The following is a 13,885-nucleotide window of genomic DNA, read 5'->3' on the forward strand; positions in this document are numbered from 1 at the left end:
CATTTCATCTTCTCCAGGTCAGAATATGAGATGCTCAGGTTGATTAAATCTAAACTTGATCATTATACAAAGAACATATTTTTAAAAAAAACAGAGAAAAAGGGATTCTCACTTTCCGTCCATCTGTCTGTCCGTCCGTCCATCCCATCCATCCATCCATCTTTGCATTCACCTTCACCCAGACATCCATGTCTGCATAATTCATTTTTGACTCAAGCAAAAATTGAATAGCTAAAGAATAACTTTTTCCGCTGGGTCTGTCTGCAGGAGGCGTATTCTGTAGCACGACAGTTCAACCAGATCCCACCCATTTGTGAACAGGCAGAATATCACATGTTCCAAAGGGAAAAGGTGGAAGTGCAGCTCCCACAGCTTTACCACAAAATAGGTAAGCAGTTTCCATAGTGTTTGGGAAAGATCCAAAACACAACGAAAAGCTGATGCTTTATTTAAATATTTTTTTTACATAGCATTTTGTAATGAATTGGAATGACATTTCCAGCTGTTTCTTCCTTGTTAAAATGCTGCAGGGGGAATTTTACTCACTTCTGTCATGATGCTTGAGTTTGAGGACAGACCAAAAGGCAAACAGGAACTGGAAGCATGTGTCATGTTGAAAGTTTAATGAAAAATCGAAAATCCGCCACACAATTTTTTTTGTTTCTTCTTTAGCATATATTGCGCTAGGTTTGATGTTTGGGATGTTGACTGTTTCTGACCCAGATACGGTGGGTTTGGCGCCATCATGTGGCCAATTAGGATGACTACACAATGTGGTCAGATCTCACTCCTATGAACAAACAGGAAAATCAACAAGATATTGTGTTGATTGTATATAGGATCTCACTCCATAAGAAATATAATTAAACTTAAGTAACAAAGAATAACTAAACACAAGAAATAAATGTCACTAGAATCGCTAAGGAAAGACTGAACTAAAGTAAAACAGAGACAAGTTCGATCTAATAAAAACGAAACTAAGGAATACAGAAAAGACGAACTTCAAAACAACTCAGGTTAAAGCTCTGCATTATTAAGGTAAAATAATAAACTTAATTCTGTTGCTGAACATTGTTTTATATTGAATTTATTTATCTGGGAAACGCAGGCATTGGAGCTATGACTTGGTCTCCACTGGCATGTGGATTAATCTCGGGAAAATATCGAAGTGGAATACCGCCTTCTGCACGAGCTTCACTTAAGGTAAAATAATTTTTCTTCTACAACTGTTGTTTGCTAACCTTTGTGTCAGCCGTTTAGCTTTTACACAAAAACAACTTCTGACGGATCAAAGTTACATAGATGGGTTAAAACAAAAATATTAAAACGTTTTTATGCATACTTATTTTAATTGTTGCAGGCTTATTGGGGGCCGGTATCATGTCTAGCAGATAGTTTGTCAGATAAACCCTGAACAGATCATCAGTCTGTCAAAGGCATTTATATAGACACTCACCGGCCACTTTATTAGGTACACCTAGCTAATACTGGGTTGGACTCCCTTTTGCCTTCAGAACTGCCTTGACCCTTCATGGTATACACGTACTGGCCACTTTATTAGGTACACCTGTCCAGCTGCTCATTGACATAAATGTTGATTCAGCCAATCACATGGCAGCAAGTCAATCTATTTAGGCATGTAGACATGGCCAAGACAATCTGCTGCAGCTGAAATCGAGCATCAAAATGGGGAAGAAAGGTGACTTAAGTGACTTTAAATGTGGCATAGTTGTTGGTGCCAGACGGGCTGGTCTGAGTATTCCAGAAACTGCTGATCTATTGGGATTTTCACACACAACCATCTTACAGACAATGACTGAAAAAGAGAAAATATCCACTGAGTGGCAGTTCTGTGGGCACACATGCCTTGTTGATGCCTGAGGTCAGCGGACAATGGTCAGACTGGTTCGAGCTGATAGAACGACAAAAACAGTAACTCAAATAGCCACTTGCTACAACCGAGGTTTACAGAAGAACATCTCTGAACGCACAACACATCAAACCTTGAGGCGGATAGGCTACAGCAGCAGAAGACCACACTGGGTGCCACTCCTGTCAGCTAAGAACAGGAAACTGAGGCTAAAATTCACACAGGTTCACTGCATTTGGACAATAGAAGATTGGAAAAACGTTGCCTGGTGTGATGAGTCTCGATTTTTGCTGCGACATGTCTTTCATAAAGTGTAAATCGTCTCAGACTGGTTTCTTGAACATGATAATGAGTTCACTGAACTCGAATGGCCTTCACAGTTACCAGATCTCAATCCAATAGAGCATCTTGGGGATGTGGTGGAACGGGAGATTTGCATCATGGATGTACAGCCGACAAATCTGCAGCAACTGTGTGATGCTATCATGTCAATATGGACCAGACTCTCCGAGGAATGTTTCCAGTACCTTGTTGAGTCTATTCCATGAAGGATTAAGGCAAAAGGGAGTCCAACCCAGTATTAGCAAGGTGTACCTAATAAAGTGGCCAGGGAGTGAACATGTTTATCACACTGTGTCTGAATATGAACAGTTTTGTTTATTTTCCATCGTTAAAATCTGATCTGTGATATGCGTGTGATCATCTCCCACAGGGATATGAATGGATAAAAGAGAAGATAATGAGTGAGGAGGGTCACCGAGAGCAGCTCAAGCTGCAGGAACTAGAAACCCTCGCACAACGCCTACAGTGTACCCTGCCACAACTTGCTATTGGTAAACTATACGGGGTCATTTTTTTTCTATCTATCACATTATTTTGGCCATTCTGGGATATTTTGTCTTTCATTTTTAAGGTGTAATATTGAATGTTTCAGTATGAGGCAAAATATAAGTTATACCCATTAAGATTAAATGGACGATCCCATCACGTCCAAAAGCACATTTTTAAATCCACATTTGAACAACAAATTTCCTAGACAGTAATATTTTTACTATTAATGAGTAAAAAGACATCTTAAGACACGACGATGGACTGTGACCCTCCTAAGGTTATTGGCTAAGAAACTAATTACAAGTGTTTGTAAAAATCCAAAACTGTCACTAGATTATGTAAAACCAATAAACTACAGGTGGACATATTGACCCAAAATATTGATAATATCAAATTGGTATCAGTATCGACTGATGCGGACTAGTGTAATAAGATCAATACTTTACTTTCATATTCCCTCTTGAAATTTTGTTAATTTTGTACCGTAGTTTCTCAACTGCATTGTAAAAAAATTTGCCTTGATTAGCTTTCAAATTAAATTTGCACTTTATTTAGAAAACAATGCACACAATATTTTTGTTTTTCTATTGTTTCTGTTTATCATGTAAATGTATTGTTAAAGTATTTTGTAGACTTTATCTAAATCGTGCCCTAGATTTTAACAAAATAATTCAAAGGAAAACCACAGAACTACCCCAAAGTCAGAAGTTTGATGATTTATTTATTATGCTTAAATAATATGTATTACAAAGGCAATACTGGTCTTGTATTTACTCTGTATATCCCTCCAAGATATCCCTCAAACAGGGATTTACTCCTAGAGGGAATAATTACTTTTTCTTTTTTCAGTTAAAAATTTTAATTAATTCATCTGAATGATGTTATTCAGTGGATTACAGGGTGTGGCTGATTGAAATCTGTGTTTAAATTATCAGTGAAAGCATAAACTATTAGTTTACTCTGATAGTGTTTAATGGTGACTAGGCATCCTGTGGTGGTTCTTTAGTAAAATGTTCTGTTTCAGACCTCAGCAGCTATAATCTGCTGGTTATTAGGCTGGATGTTGAAGAGACAGATGCATCTTTAATTTAAGCATTTAACACACCTGTGACTCTCCTCTCTTCACTCATTTAACAGTGAACAAAGTATTAAAGCAGGTGTTACCCGGTATGGATTTCAATGGCAGGTTTTTGATTCCATTGCTGGTAAGGACTGCGCTCAGATTGAATCCTTATCTCTGACATTTTCACAGCGTGGTGCCTGAGAAATGACAAGGTGAACTCTGTGCTGCTGGGCGCTTCCAGACCCGCTCAGCTGGTGGAGAACATCAGAGCCATCCAGGTCAGCGTTCACACAGGAAGCAAATGTAATTAGTGCAAATATGCAACCAAGCAAAACAAAACCAATAGAATGACCTTTTCTAATACTTTATTGTTCAGTTGTCTGTGGGGCTTTTCTTCTTATTTCTGGTGATTTTACATATTCATGTAAAATCACATGAATATGTGATTTGTATTTGCTTATTGTATTTAAGCAAATTGTATTGTATTTAAGCAAATACAAAAAAATGGTCTGATTTAAATAAATAAGAAAACACATTAAGGTTTGACTTTAAATTGGCAAGAGTTTTTACCATCTGTGATAGCACACTAATTGGAACTAAAACTTTTTGTTTTACTTTAAAGGATCTTTTTTTTTCTCCTTTATTTTCACAGGTTCTCCCAAAGATGACAATGTCCATTGCAGCTGAGATTGATTGCATCTTGAAAAACAAGCCTCACTGTAAAAAGGGTTCCAGATTTTCAAAGGAGCACTGATAGGCTGCTGTAGACCCAGTGCATGATGGGATCTTGATCCTTGTGTAATTCGTGTACACTTCACTGTTGTAAAAAAAAAAAAAAAACAAGCAACTGAAAACAAATAAACACATTTAGACAACACTACTTCTCAATTATACTGTGATAAATTAACTGCTGCCATGGAAACTGAGAGAAATGTTCAAAAGACCAGAGTTTGACACAAGCTAGTTTAAAAAGAAATAAAAAAGAAGAAATGTGGACTAACTGTTTACCAGAGACGGACTGTTTCTCCAGTGTTGTAATGGGTCCAAATGATGTGTTGCACTTGGTTAAGTGTTTTGCCAAAGCTGTGTAAGACATTGCCTAATTCAGTTAAATTATTCTTTATTTTTTGTATAATGTAAATCTACCGTCACACCTTAGGTGGCGGTATAGTGCCACACAGAGTCGTTGACCAGGCGTGTTGCTGCTGAGCAAAACTGCAGGTAGAGAAAATTCACTGTGTGGAGAAAATTACTTGTTTCCCTGGCATATTATTTCACTTATAACCTGTTTCATGAATATTAAGGAATTGCTGCCTTAAAACAAGCTCATCTTTCTTGCTGAAAGTTACTTGTTGGTTATTTTTGTCTTATTTCAAGTGTACTGCAAAGTTTTCACTAGAAATTAAACCAAAAATATTGGTAAGCTTTTGTGGTTTTACAGTGCAAGTTTGATCTTATCATGGAGTGGTATTAAAAATTAAAAACTATGTGTAGTTTGCAGGAATAAGTTTTCAGTGGTAGGATCAAGGAGTTGCACATAACACTCTAAAGCATAATGTTCATTCCCAAAATAAAATAACTTTTATTTTCTTGATGTTCATTCTACAGATAACAGCAACATCACTGACCTATTTACACTAATATTCATAGAGAACTACTGAGAAGGGAAACCTGCACATCACATGCAGGGTTGGTACTTCTGACATGAGTACTATTTGCAGGTAATCTGTATTGTTCTGGTTCTGCTTAAGTAGTCCTTACACCTGTAATACAGACATCAGTGTGTGAATGTACTTGTGGATGTTCAGATGACTGAATGCAGTGTGAGGCGCTTTGCAGTCCTCTGACTTGATGGAGCACTATGTAGGTTCAGACCATTGACAATTGACCATTCTTTAAACGTCTCAGTGGGTTTTTGTCATGGTGTTAAATTAAAGGCTTGATGTTTTGTGAAATTGGTGACAAATGGACAGATCTTTCCATCAGTTTGTAGGTGTGTTGTGTTTTATGAGGTACCAGCGGACTTAGGTAAGTGTCATCTGTTGCAGCTAAATAGTTTTCTAGTTGCAAAATCCCCCAATAGGCCAAGCAGCATATCTCCTTTGAATGTGTTTAGCTGCTGTTAAGGCTCCATCAGAGGAGATTTGGACAAATGTACTTAACCCTTCCAGACCAAACGCAGTGTCGGAGATCCAGCCAAATTTGCGTTACCATAATTCTGCCACACGTTGTGCCATCTCCCGTATAGCAAGGAGTGAAATTAATCTGAGGGGGATTCTTTTAATAAACGGCAAATTACGAAAATAACTTGGTAGATATTGAAAGTTCCAGTTGTTATGGATAAATGGGCAAATATATTTACACACAGGACATTTAAAGAACCGTGTACAATTAAAAGAAGCAAAAATATCCAGGCGGAGATTTGAAACTTAGGTCTAAAAGGGTTAAAAGAAATTGCTGAAAAGAGCCGACCTCTTTTAGATTGAGATTTCAGAGAAATGTTTGAAAGATAATTTAAAGAATATGCTGAAGAACAATTTAAGTTGAATTTGCATTTTGACTGTCAAAAAATCTCCAAGTTCAACTGTTCAGGTGATAGTTTGCTTAATCTGTGGATTTTGCCTGGACTTATTGAACAGGAGCTGCAAGACTTTTCTTTGATTGAGATTGTTGTTGCAAATAGACATAATTTGCCAGAATCAGCTTCTACTTTAATGCTGCCGTAGAGCATATAAAAGTGGTTTTAAAAAGATCTTTGTGTTCTAGATAAATAAGTAAAAATCCCCCTGATTTAATTCCGTTAATGATTAAGATTTTTTTTTTTTTAGCCAGACTGTGTTAATATTCAAATTAGTGAACACATTCAATTAGTGTTGAATGGAAGCTAAACATGAGATCCAGGATAATAATACTGCAGTGAGCAAATGTTAATGTCATTCATAATAAAACGTGGGGAAATTTTTTGTCTGCAGGTTGTGAGGAAACAGCATGTTTTCAGGGTGCTGCTGTTTATTACCTGGATTTTTTTCATGTTTGAATATTAAAATTTCTCCCAACAAAAAGTCCAATCTTAGTAAAATTACAACAGAACATAAGATCCACTGAGACATCACGGCAGCATAAGCAGCACTGCAGATCTAAGTTTTTATCCTCGACTCACACGCAGACATTTATTTTACTATAGGTTTGTATCTATGTGTTTATTGGTTGAAACATATGTTTTTATTTCTCCTGATATTAATGCTTCGTTGTCTTTTCTCTTAACAAAAGTGTGATTTAATGAGATGAAATGAAATGCAACTGTGTAACCATTGAAGTAGGATTTACAGTTCTTGAAATGTGTGCGTTTGTTTTACATATCATGGTAGAAAACAGCTGCTCTCTGCGTTTTCCTGATCCGCTCTAATGAAAACACATTTGTAAAACCCTCAGTAATATGACAATATAATTACTGTAAATCTTCAACGACGTTTCTATGACGTTTCCGATTTAGTTGCATTTATCTCCACGCAGCTACAAAAAATTTTTCATTGCTAGAATTCATGATTTTATATTTACACACATTTTCTCCAGCAGAGACAAATTTGTGAGAAAACGACATCAGATACAACAACTAACAGCAAATTTGCAGTGGAATCTGCATAATACATTATGCATAAAAGAGAACTGGAAAACAAACTTTATTCCTACACTCACTGTCAAATCTGCAGAGTGTTGTGTCAAAAATACTTATTTTTCCAGATTTATAAATAGGAAGCTGGCAGGAATGGAGCCCTAAACTGTGTTGCTTAAAAACAGGAAGAACAAACAACTAAAGTATATAAAATATTGCAGTTAGATATGAAGGGCAAGAAAAGATTTTTGTTTTTTGGTCTTTGATCCTGAAGATGGCAAATTGTTTGCCGACTGTCATAAACCATAAGAAGTTTCAAGGTCATGGTTCAATTCTCACCTGAAACCAAAAATCCCAAACACATTGGTAGAAGATGAATTGATTTATTTTGTATTCTTAACATTTATTTCAATCTGGAAAGACTCAGACAAAGAAAAAGGAACAATTAAAAGATTTAATGACAGCAATGAATAACAGTTCTTTGGCGCTCGGGCCCCGGCAGCTGATCTGAGCTGAGATTTGATGTGAACTCGATGAACATCCCGATAACCGATTAGGGATGCTCTGCCCCAGGGCCCAACACCGGTGGTGGAGGTCTGGAAAGGGTGCCATCCTGGAGAGCCGAAGGATGTGGGTGGAGAAGGGGAGGTGGTGGGTTGAACGCAGCTGGGAAGCGGCCGACGGCTTGGGTGTGGATCCTTTTATGCTGAGCTTGATTGATGATTGGACACGCCAGGTGAGGTCCAGCGCTGAGGTCGGAGATGAGCATGACGCCGATGGACGAACGGAGGGGATGGAGTCTTCCAGGTTGAATTTTCGCTATTAGCTCCATATGTTAGAGTTTGCTCTAACATATAAGACATATAAAGGGTCTAGAGCCTTTTCCTGCTCTGCCCCTTGTCTCTGGATCTCTTCCACAGTTCATCCACAAGTCTGATTCACTGTCTTCATTCAAATCTAACCTAAAAACTCATTTCTTGCTATAATTTCTTTCTGTAATTGTGATGGATATATTGATATATGCCTTCTATTGTTTCATAGCTTTGAGTGCTTTGAAAGGCGTCTTCAAATAAAACTTATTATTTTAGTTGTATCCCTATATTCCAGTTTTCTTCTGGAATATGAGACGTGTGTGGTTTAAAGTCTGACATTAGAACAAAAGCAGGTGATGTTGTGAAGAAGGACCATGTGTTTATGTGTGACACAAAATGATAAGATATCAGTGTCTTCTAAAGATGACACCATCACAGCTCATGTGAGAACAGGACTACGAGGACACAGGCGTCGCTCTAAAGGAACAGTTTCTACAGCAGCCCAGTGCTTCTGTAACGAGATATTCTAAAATAAAAACTGAGAAAATCTGAGACTTTGACATATTTTCTTCCTGGTAGAAAATGCAGAAAACAACAGATGCATAATGTATTAGCACATGGCTAAATTAGAAACAAAACAACTTACAAATCAGATTCTGCAACAAAGTGTGAAAGCAACTTTTTAGATGATGTAAATTAATTGTTAAATATTTTACATATGTATTCATTTCATTGCTGTTTTCAATGAACAGGAGGTTCCAGGGTCAAAGACACAAATGAGCACAAACTGGTGAACAACGGCACCACTGGAATGTATGAGAGGACAAGGAGGACGATGCATTTTCAGCAGAGGTCAGGATAAATCACACATAATCAAACTGTCTGTCTTCAGAACACCTGAAGACCAAAAGAATGTTCTGAAAGAAAGAATGTTCAGGAAGAAAGAATGTTCTGTGGCAGCTGTTCACTTCTTTCTGAAGTGAACAGCTGCCACAGTTTGTTCTGCTGGTTCTCCAAGGAAACAATGTCCTGATGGAGAAACAGCCTGACTTTGGGGTCAGATCACTCTCCCTAAAATGACTCACTGCTAGGCATTGTTTTGTTTTTTTACTTCATGACTCATTTAAAAACATTATGGCCATAAAACAAAGACTACTCAACAAAATAAGTAGATAATTAGAAAACTGGAGGGATGTGGAGAAATGACTTCAGGTGTGGTTCCCTCTTCCTGACTGGGTTACTGTACGATTCCAGTTCTATGCTTTTTTGCCACATTGTTATTTTTTACTTGATGACCCATCAGAGGTGAATGACTGACCGCCCTGCATAAGGGAAAACAACCTTTATAAGCTCCGTGTTTGTGGAGTAAACAGACACTGTTTCCACTGACTGCTAGAACAACTTTCTCACCTCAAGGTAAAATCTGAATTCCTGTACTTCAGCAATAGATGAAAAAAAAAGTATTTTGTAGTTGCAAAGAACTGACCAGACTTAAACATCCAGTTTAGTGTTAAAAGGGTAAATATTTACCTTGTAAACCATCTCCTTATGAATTGAAACATGTTTGAAAGATTGAACTGAGTTTCGTATTAAAGGATTTAAATGCTTTCTTCCAGAGATGGACTCAGTTCTACTTTGCACTTTGCTCCTTTGTGGGTTTGGGCTTGGAGTCGCTGTAAGTAAAGTTAGCTTTTACTTAATGTGCTAAATACACTAACTTTTGAGATTCATATTTTATTCAATCCAAAGGAATTCAAGGCACAATGATCCCCTGTAATAAATATGTCTTTATATCTTTTGAAAACATCCTCAGTCACTTGGATGGGGTCCACCGGACCCAGCTCCACGTCCAGGTTTGTGCTTTCATCATTTTAAATAGTGAATTTTCATAAAACAGTTTACTAGGTTCACTCTAATGTGAAACTTGATAGTTATTTGTTTACATACATTCTGATATGAGAACAGTACATGCACTGCAGGCTCAGTTGTACTGATGTGGTCAAGGTTTTTTCCTTTGGTACACTTGATCTAGTCTAAATGATGTAAAATAATGAATTCAGATTTTAATCGTGGCGACACAGGGACATGAACTAGCTTGTCATTACACAAAGACACAACAGTGAACTAGTCAATGAAATATCATTGCCTGACTACCAGCGTACACACAGAATACTGACAAAAGCTTTAAATAATTGTATATAAATAAATATATATACAGTGAAGAAAAATAAGTATTTGTCCCCTCTGTGATTTCTAAGTGGGAGAACTTGCAAAGTCGCAGGGTGTTCAAATACTTATTTTCCTCACTGTATATATATATATATATCCAGAGGATTCAATAATCGTTCCTTTCTGTAGTTGCTTTCTTGTACCACAACTCCAGATTTCACTTTAAATGATGTGTTGTAAAACCGTTCATGTTAGTTTCCGTGTTTTCTAGCGGCTGTCTATAAAATGTGCCCTGCTGGTTGGACTCGATATCGAGGCGATTGTTACCTTTATGATGACACTGAACTGACTTGGATTCAAGCTGAGGTACAACACACGCATCATTATTTTTATTTGCTTACTCTTAGGGTGAATAAGAGCTATAAAACAACCAACCTCATCAGTTCTGGGAGTTTTGATGGATTGCATGTGTGTTGATCATAGAGTACTAGGTGAGGGACTGACCAAGATCTTATTGAGAAAATGTTCTCTGAGTTGCTCACAGCAGAGAATTTCAGACTGAAGTTAAACAATCTATGCAGGCTTTAACTGTTGAATACATTATATGGTGCCATTTGGTAATGCTCCTTTTTATTGGAAAAGCTTTCATGGCATACATGCCTTTGCATCTTCAACACCTTTTGGAAAGGCTGCTTACCAGATTTAGGAGTAAGTTCTTGAGGACATCTTATCTGATCATTCTTATAGGAGAACACACATGTGAGACCTGTGGCCCATGTTCAGGGTCCATCTGTGTGTGTTGGCCCTTGATGTGCTAATACATGAATTAATTTAGCTTGGCAATCCTCCCAAAGCTACAGTTACCCTTGCTGATTTTCTACTTTCCATGAGAGAACTAGAACTTTGTCACAAAATTAACATTTTTGAGAGATTTTTGGGTTTCTACATCTGTAAGCTATAATAATCAGAATTACAAGAAATAAAAACTTTAAATATTTCACTCCAGTGTGTAATGATTGTCTGCCTTTCTGAGGTGAGCGACAAAAACATAGAACTTTTTCATAATGTTTATATTTTTTAAGCTGAACTTGTATGTGAAGTCTAATCCTGTCTCAGAGTCTCTAACACTAATTCATCCCATTCCGTCAGATTGAGGTCAGGACTTTGTGTAGGCCATTAACGTTCTTTAAAGCCAAGCCCTCTTCTCCATATCTTTATGGATCATAGTAATACAGAAGGGATCATTTCCAAATGGTTTCCACAAATGCCTACAAATGGCCAAGTTACCTTCACCACAATCCTCTCTGTGCTAAACTTTATTCTTAATAAGTTAATCGTTCCAGAAAAAAACTTTCCACTGGCTAGACTCCAGTGGTGCCAGGCATTACAACGGGTGCTTTGTATTGCAATTCGGGATAACAGACTGGGGTGAACCTGCTTGGTCATGGAAACCCGTCCCATCAAGTTTTTAAGCTTCACAGTAATCCAGACAAAGTTTTGAGTTTCCTTCTGATGTTTGCAACAAACTGGCTGTAAGTTACAAATCCATGCACACAGACAAAAGTGACGTTGAAGTGATGAGTTTGCTGATTTCCGTCTCGTCTTTCTCTTCAGCTCCACTGCATTTCCAACCATGGAAATTTGGCCACCATCCAAAACCAACATCAGTACACCTTTCTGAGGAGTCTCATCTTTAAATCAGCAGGAACACATAAGAGAACTTGGGTTGGAGGCTACGATGGTGTTGAGGTGGGCGTTTCTTTAAACTCTTCATGTGTGACACGACAGGCCTGATCTACAAATATTTTACTCATGCAGTTTGCCAAACTGCATGAGTAAAATAATAGCCCTTGCACTGTTGCATAAGATCTACAAAGGTTGAACATGCAAAGTGGTCCTCCTAAAATGAGGATTTTACATGCTGGCTGTCATCCTGGAGCATGTTGGAGAGCAGAAGTATAATAATAATAATACATAAAAATAAGAAAACATTTAATTTAGATAGGCATGCAACGTAGTCCAACAAAACAAAGCTGTAGACTACTGCATTTAAGACTTCTTTTCAGTACAGCTCCTCCGCCTCACCCCTAATTTGCATTTTCTTTGCGTGTTGTCTATAGGCTAGGTTTGCACATGCTGCCAACTTGCCCCTGTTTTTGTACATGCAAACCTGTAGGAGATCAGGTCTTTAATGTTTTTGAGCTAAGAGGTTGGACAATGACTATGTAGGGTGTTCTGTACAGGTTTTGCTCTTACACTGATGTTTAAATTGATTGTATTAGGAAGGCACTTGGCTTTGGAGCAGAGGTACAAAGTTTGACTTTACCCAATGGGGCCCTGAAGAGCCCAACGACTTTGAAGGAAATGAGGACTGCATGGAGATAAACCGCGAAGGTAAGAAGTTTTAACTAGATGTATAACTAGAACAATAGAACATGTGATTTTATTTTGCATGTTGTAAATTATTAATTCACTAAATAAATAAATGTTTAATTAGAAATTACCACCATTTACAAGTAAAATATGTGTCACTGGAAAGTGTGCTAAGATTTTTTCATCATCTTCCTTTTTTTTTGCATGTTTCATTGCAGGAGAAGATTTCGTCAATGACATTCGCTGCGGCCGTGAGAATTCCTTTATTTGTGTCAGACGCCCATAACTGAGTCCAGATTGTCCTGTTGTCACATGACGATGCGTCACTTCCAGCAGGATGTCAAGACAGTGTGGCCAACCTCAAGTCTTGTATTTTTTTCTATTATTGGTGTGATTTTAAAGTTGAGATTACAATATTTTGCCAGAATTCCAACTCATCAGCATCAGACCAAGATGCTATGTTATCTATGTTCTGAGTAGTGCATAGTAAACATGTAGCTATATTTTGTCTAACTTAGCCTCCTGCTGTTTGTGAGAAACAGATGTTAGAACAGTTGTTCAAATGTCACAATGAACCTTTTCATGAGAAACAGAAAATAATACTTTACCATGTAGCACTTCCTAAAAAAATAACCATTCATACACACATACACATTACCATATACCTTTCTGTCTTCTGCATCTCAAAGTCTAAATGGAAGCGTGTTTAAAAATAATAGATGCTGAAACAAAATAAAGATTTGTATTTCAATGTTAATCCTTATAGCAATGTCATAATTTAAGTAATAAAGGAATGGATGCTGCAAATTAATAGCTCAATGCAATCAGCCGGGCTTTCTTAGATGGCAACATTTTAAACTACTTTGAATTAAGTATACTGTACTGTTTAATAACTATTATAAATTTGAATATATGTGTGATTGACCCGACATAAATTTACTGAATTGAACTGAATTACGTTTAAAGAAGCCAATGATGTTCAAGTTAAAACTTTAATTGTTTTCACATGCAAAAAACTTGGTTGTTTAAATGAAATAAAGGGTGATTCAATGTTTGCTCAATATGCTGCATTTATTTTTACATGCAACTCCTCAGAATATTAATATTGGCTTATAAAATCAGCTTGGCCAGTTGCATAAATTGTTTTGTTACTT

General features: G+C 37.2%; 2 protein-coding genes across 3 annotated transcripts in view; both read left to right on the plus strand.

The window, feature by feature from the left end:
- LOC106947840 (voltage-gated potassium channel subunit beta-2-like) overlaps positions 1–4,604 on the plus strand; it is a 15,330-nt gene extending 10,726 nt beyond the window's left edge. The window contains exons 14-15 of the mRNA XM_015033114.1: positions 3,954–4,042; positions 4,417–4,604. Coding sequence (XP_014888600.1) covers positions 3,954–4,042; positions 4,417–4,518 — 191 coding nt within the window. The 3' untranslated portion in view covers positions 4,519–4,604. The remainder of the gene's footprint in view (positions 1–3,953; positions 4,043–4,416) is intronic.
- Positions 4,605–8,951: 4,347 nt separating this feature from the next.
- LOC106947841 (galactose-specific lectin nattectin-like) lies at positions 8,952–13,792 on the plus strand. Of its 2 annotated transcripts, none has more exons than XM_015033115.1 (7): positions 8,952–9,041; positions 9,806–9,864; positions 10,003–10,042; positions 10,630–10,724; positions 11,973–12,107; positions 12,641–12,752; positions 12,950–13,792. In XM_015033115.1, exons 1-7 carry the CDS (start codon positions 9,005–9,007, stop codon positions 13,015–13,017), a joined length of 546 nt encoding a protein of 181 aa, XP_014888601.1. In that variant the 5' UTR covers positions 8,952–9,004; the 3' UTR covers positions 13,018–13,792. The 2 variants fall into 2 exon arrangements, with proteins under 2 accessions (XP_014888601.1, XP_014888602.1); XM_015033116.1 differs by lacking the exon at positions 8,952–9,041 and adding an exon at positions 9,410–9,605.
- The last annotated feature ends 93 nt before the right edge of the window (positions 13,793–13,885 follow it).

The sequence above is a fragment of the Poecilia latipinna genome, unplaced genomic scaffold (assembly GCF_001443285.1).
Source record: "Poecilia latipinna isolate Pla-1442-1.1 unplaced genomic scaffold, P_latipinna-1.0 Scaffold257, whole genome shotgun sequence".
NCBI classification, from domain to species: Eukaryota; Metazoa; Chordata; class Actinopteri; order Cyprinodontiformes; family Poeciliidae; genus Poecilia; species Poecilia latipinna.

What these genes read in the sequence shown, in the direction of transcription:
- LOC106947841 (XM_015033115.1), top strand. Translation starts at nt 9,005, where the DNA reads ATGAGAGGACAAGGAGGACGATGCATTTTCAGCAGAG. An exon ending in ACGATGCATTTTCAGCAGAG is followed by an intron (nt 9,042 to 9,805) that starts GTCAGGATAAAT and finishes GCTTTCTTCCAG; the next exon opens with AGATGGACTCAGTTCTACTT. An exon ending in CATGGAGATAAACCGCGAAG is followed by an intron (nt 12,753 to 12,949) that starts GTAAGAAGTTTT and finishes GTTTCATTGCAG; the next exon opens with GAGAAGATTTCGTCAATGAC.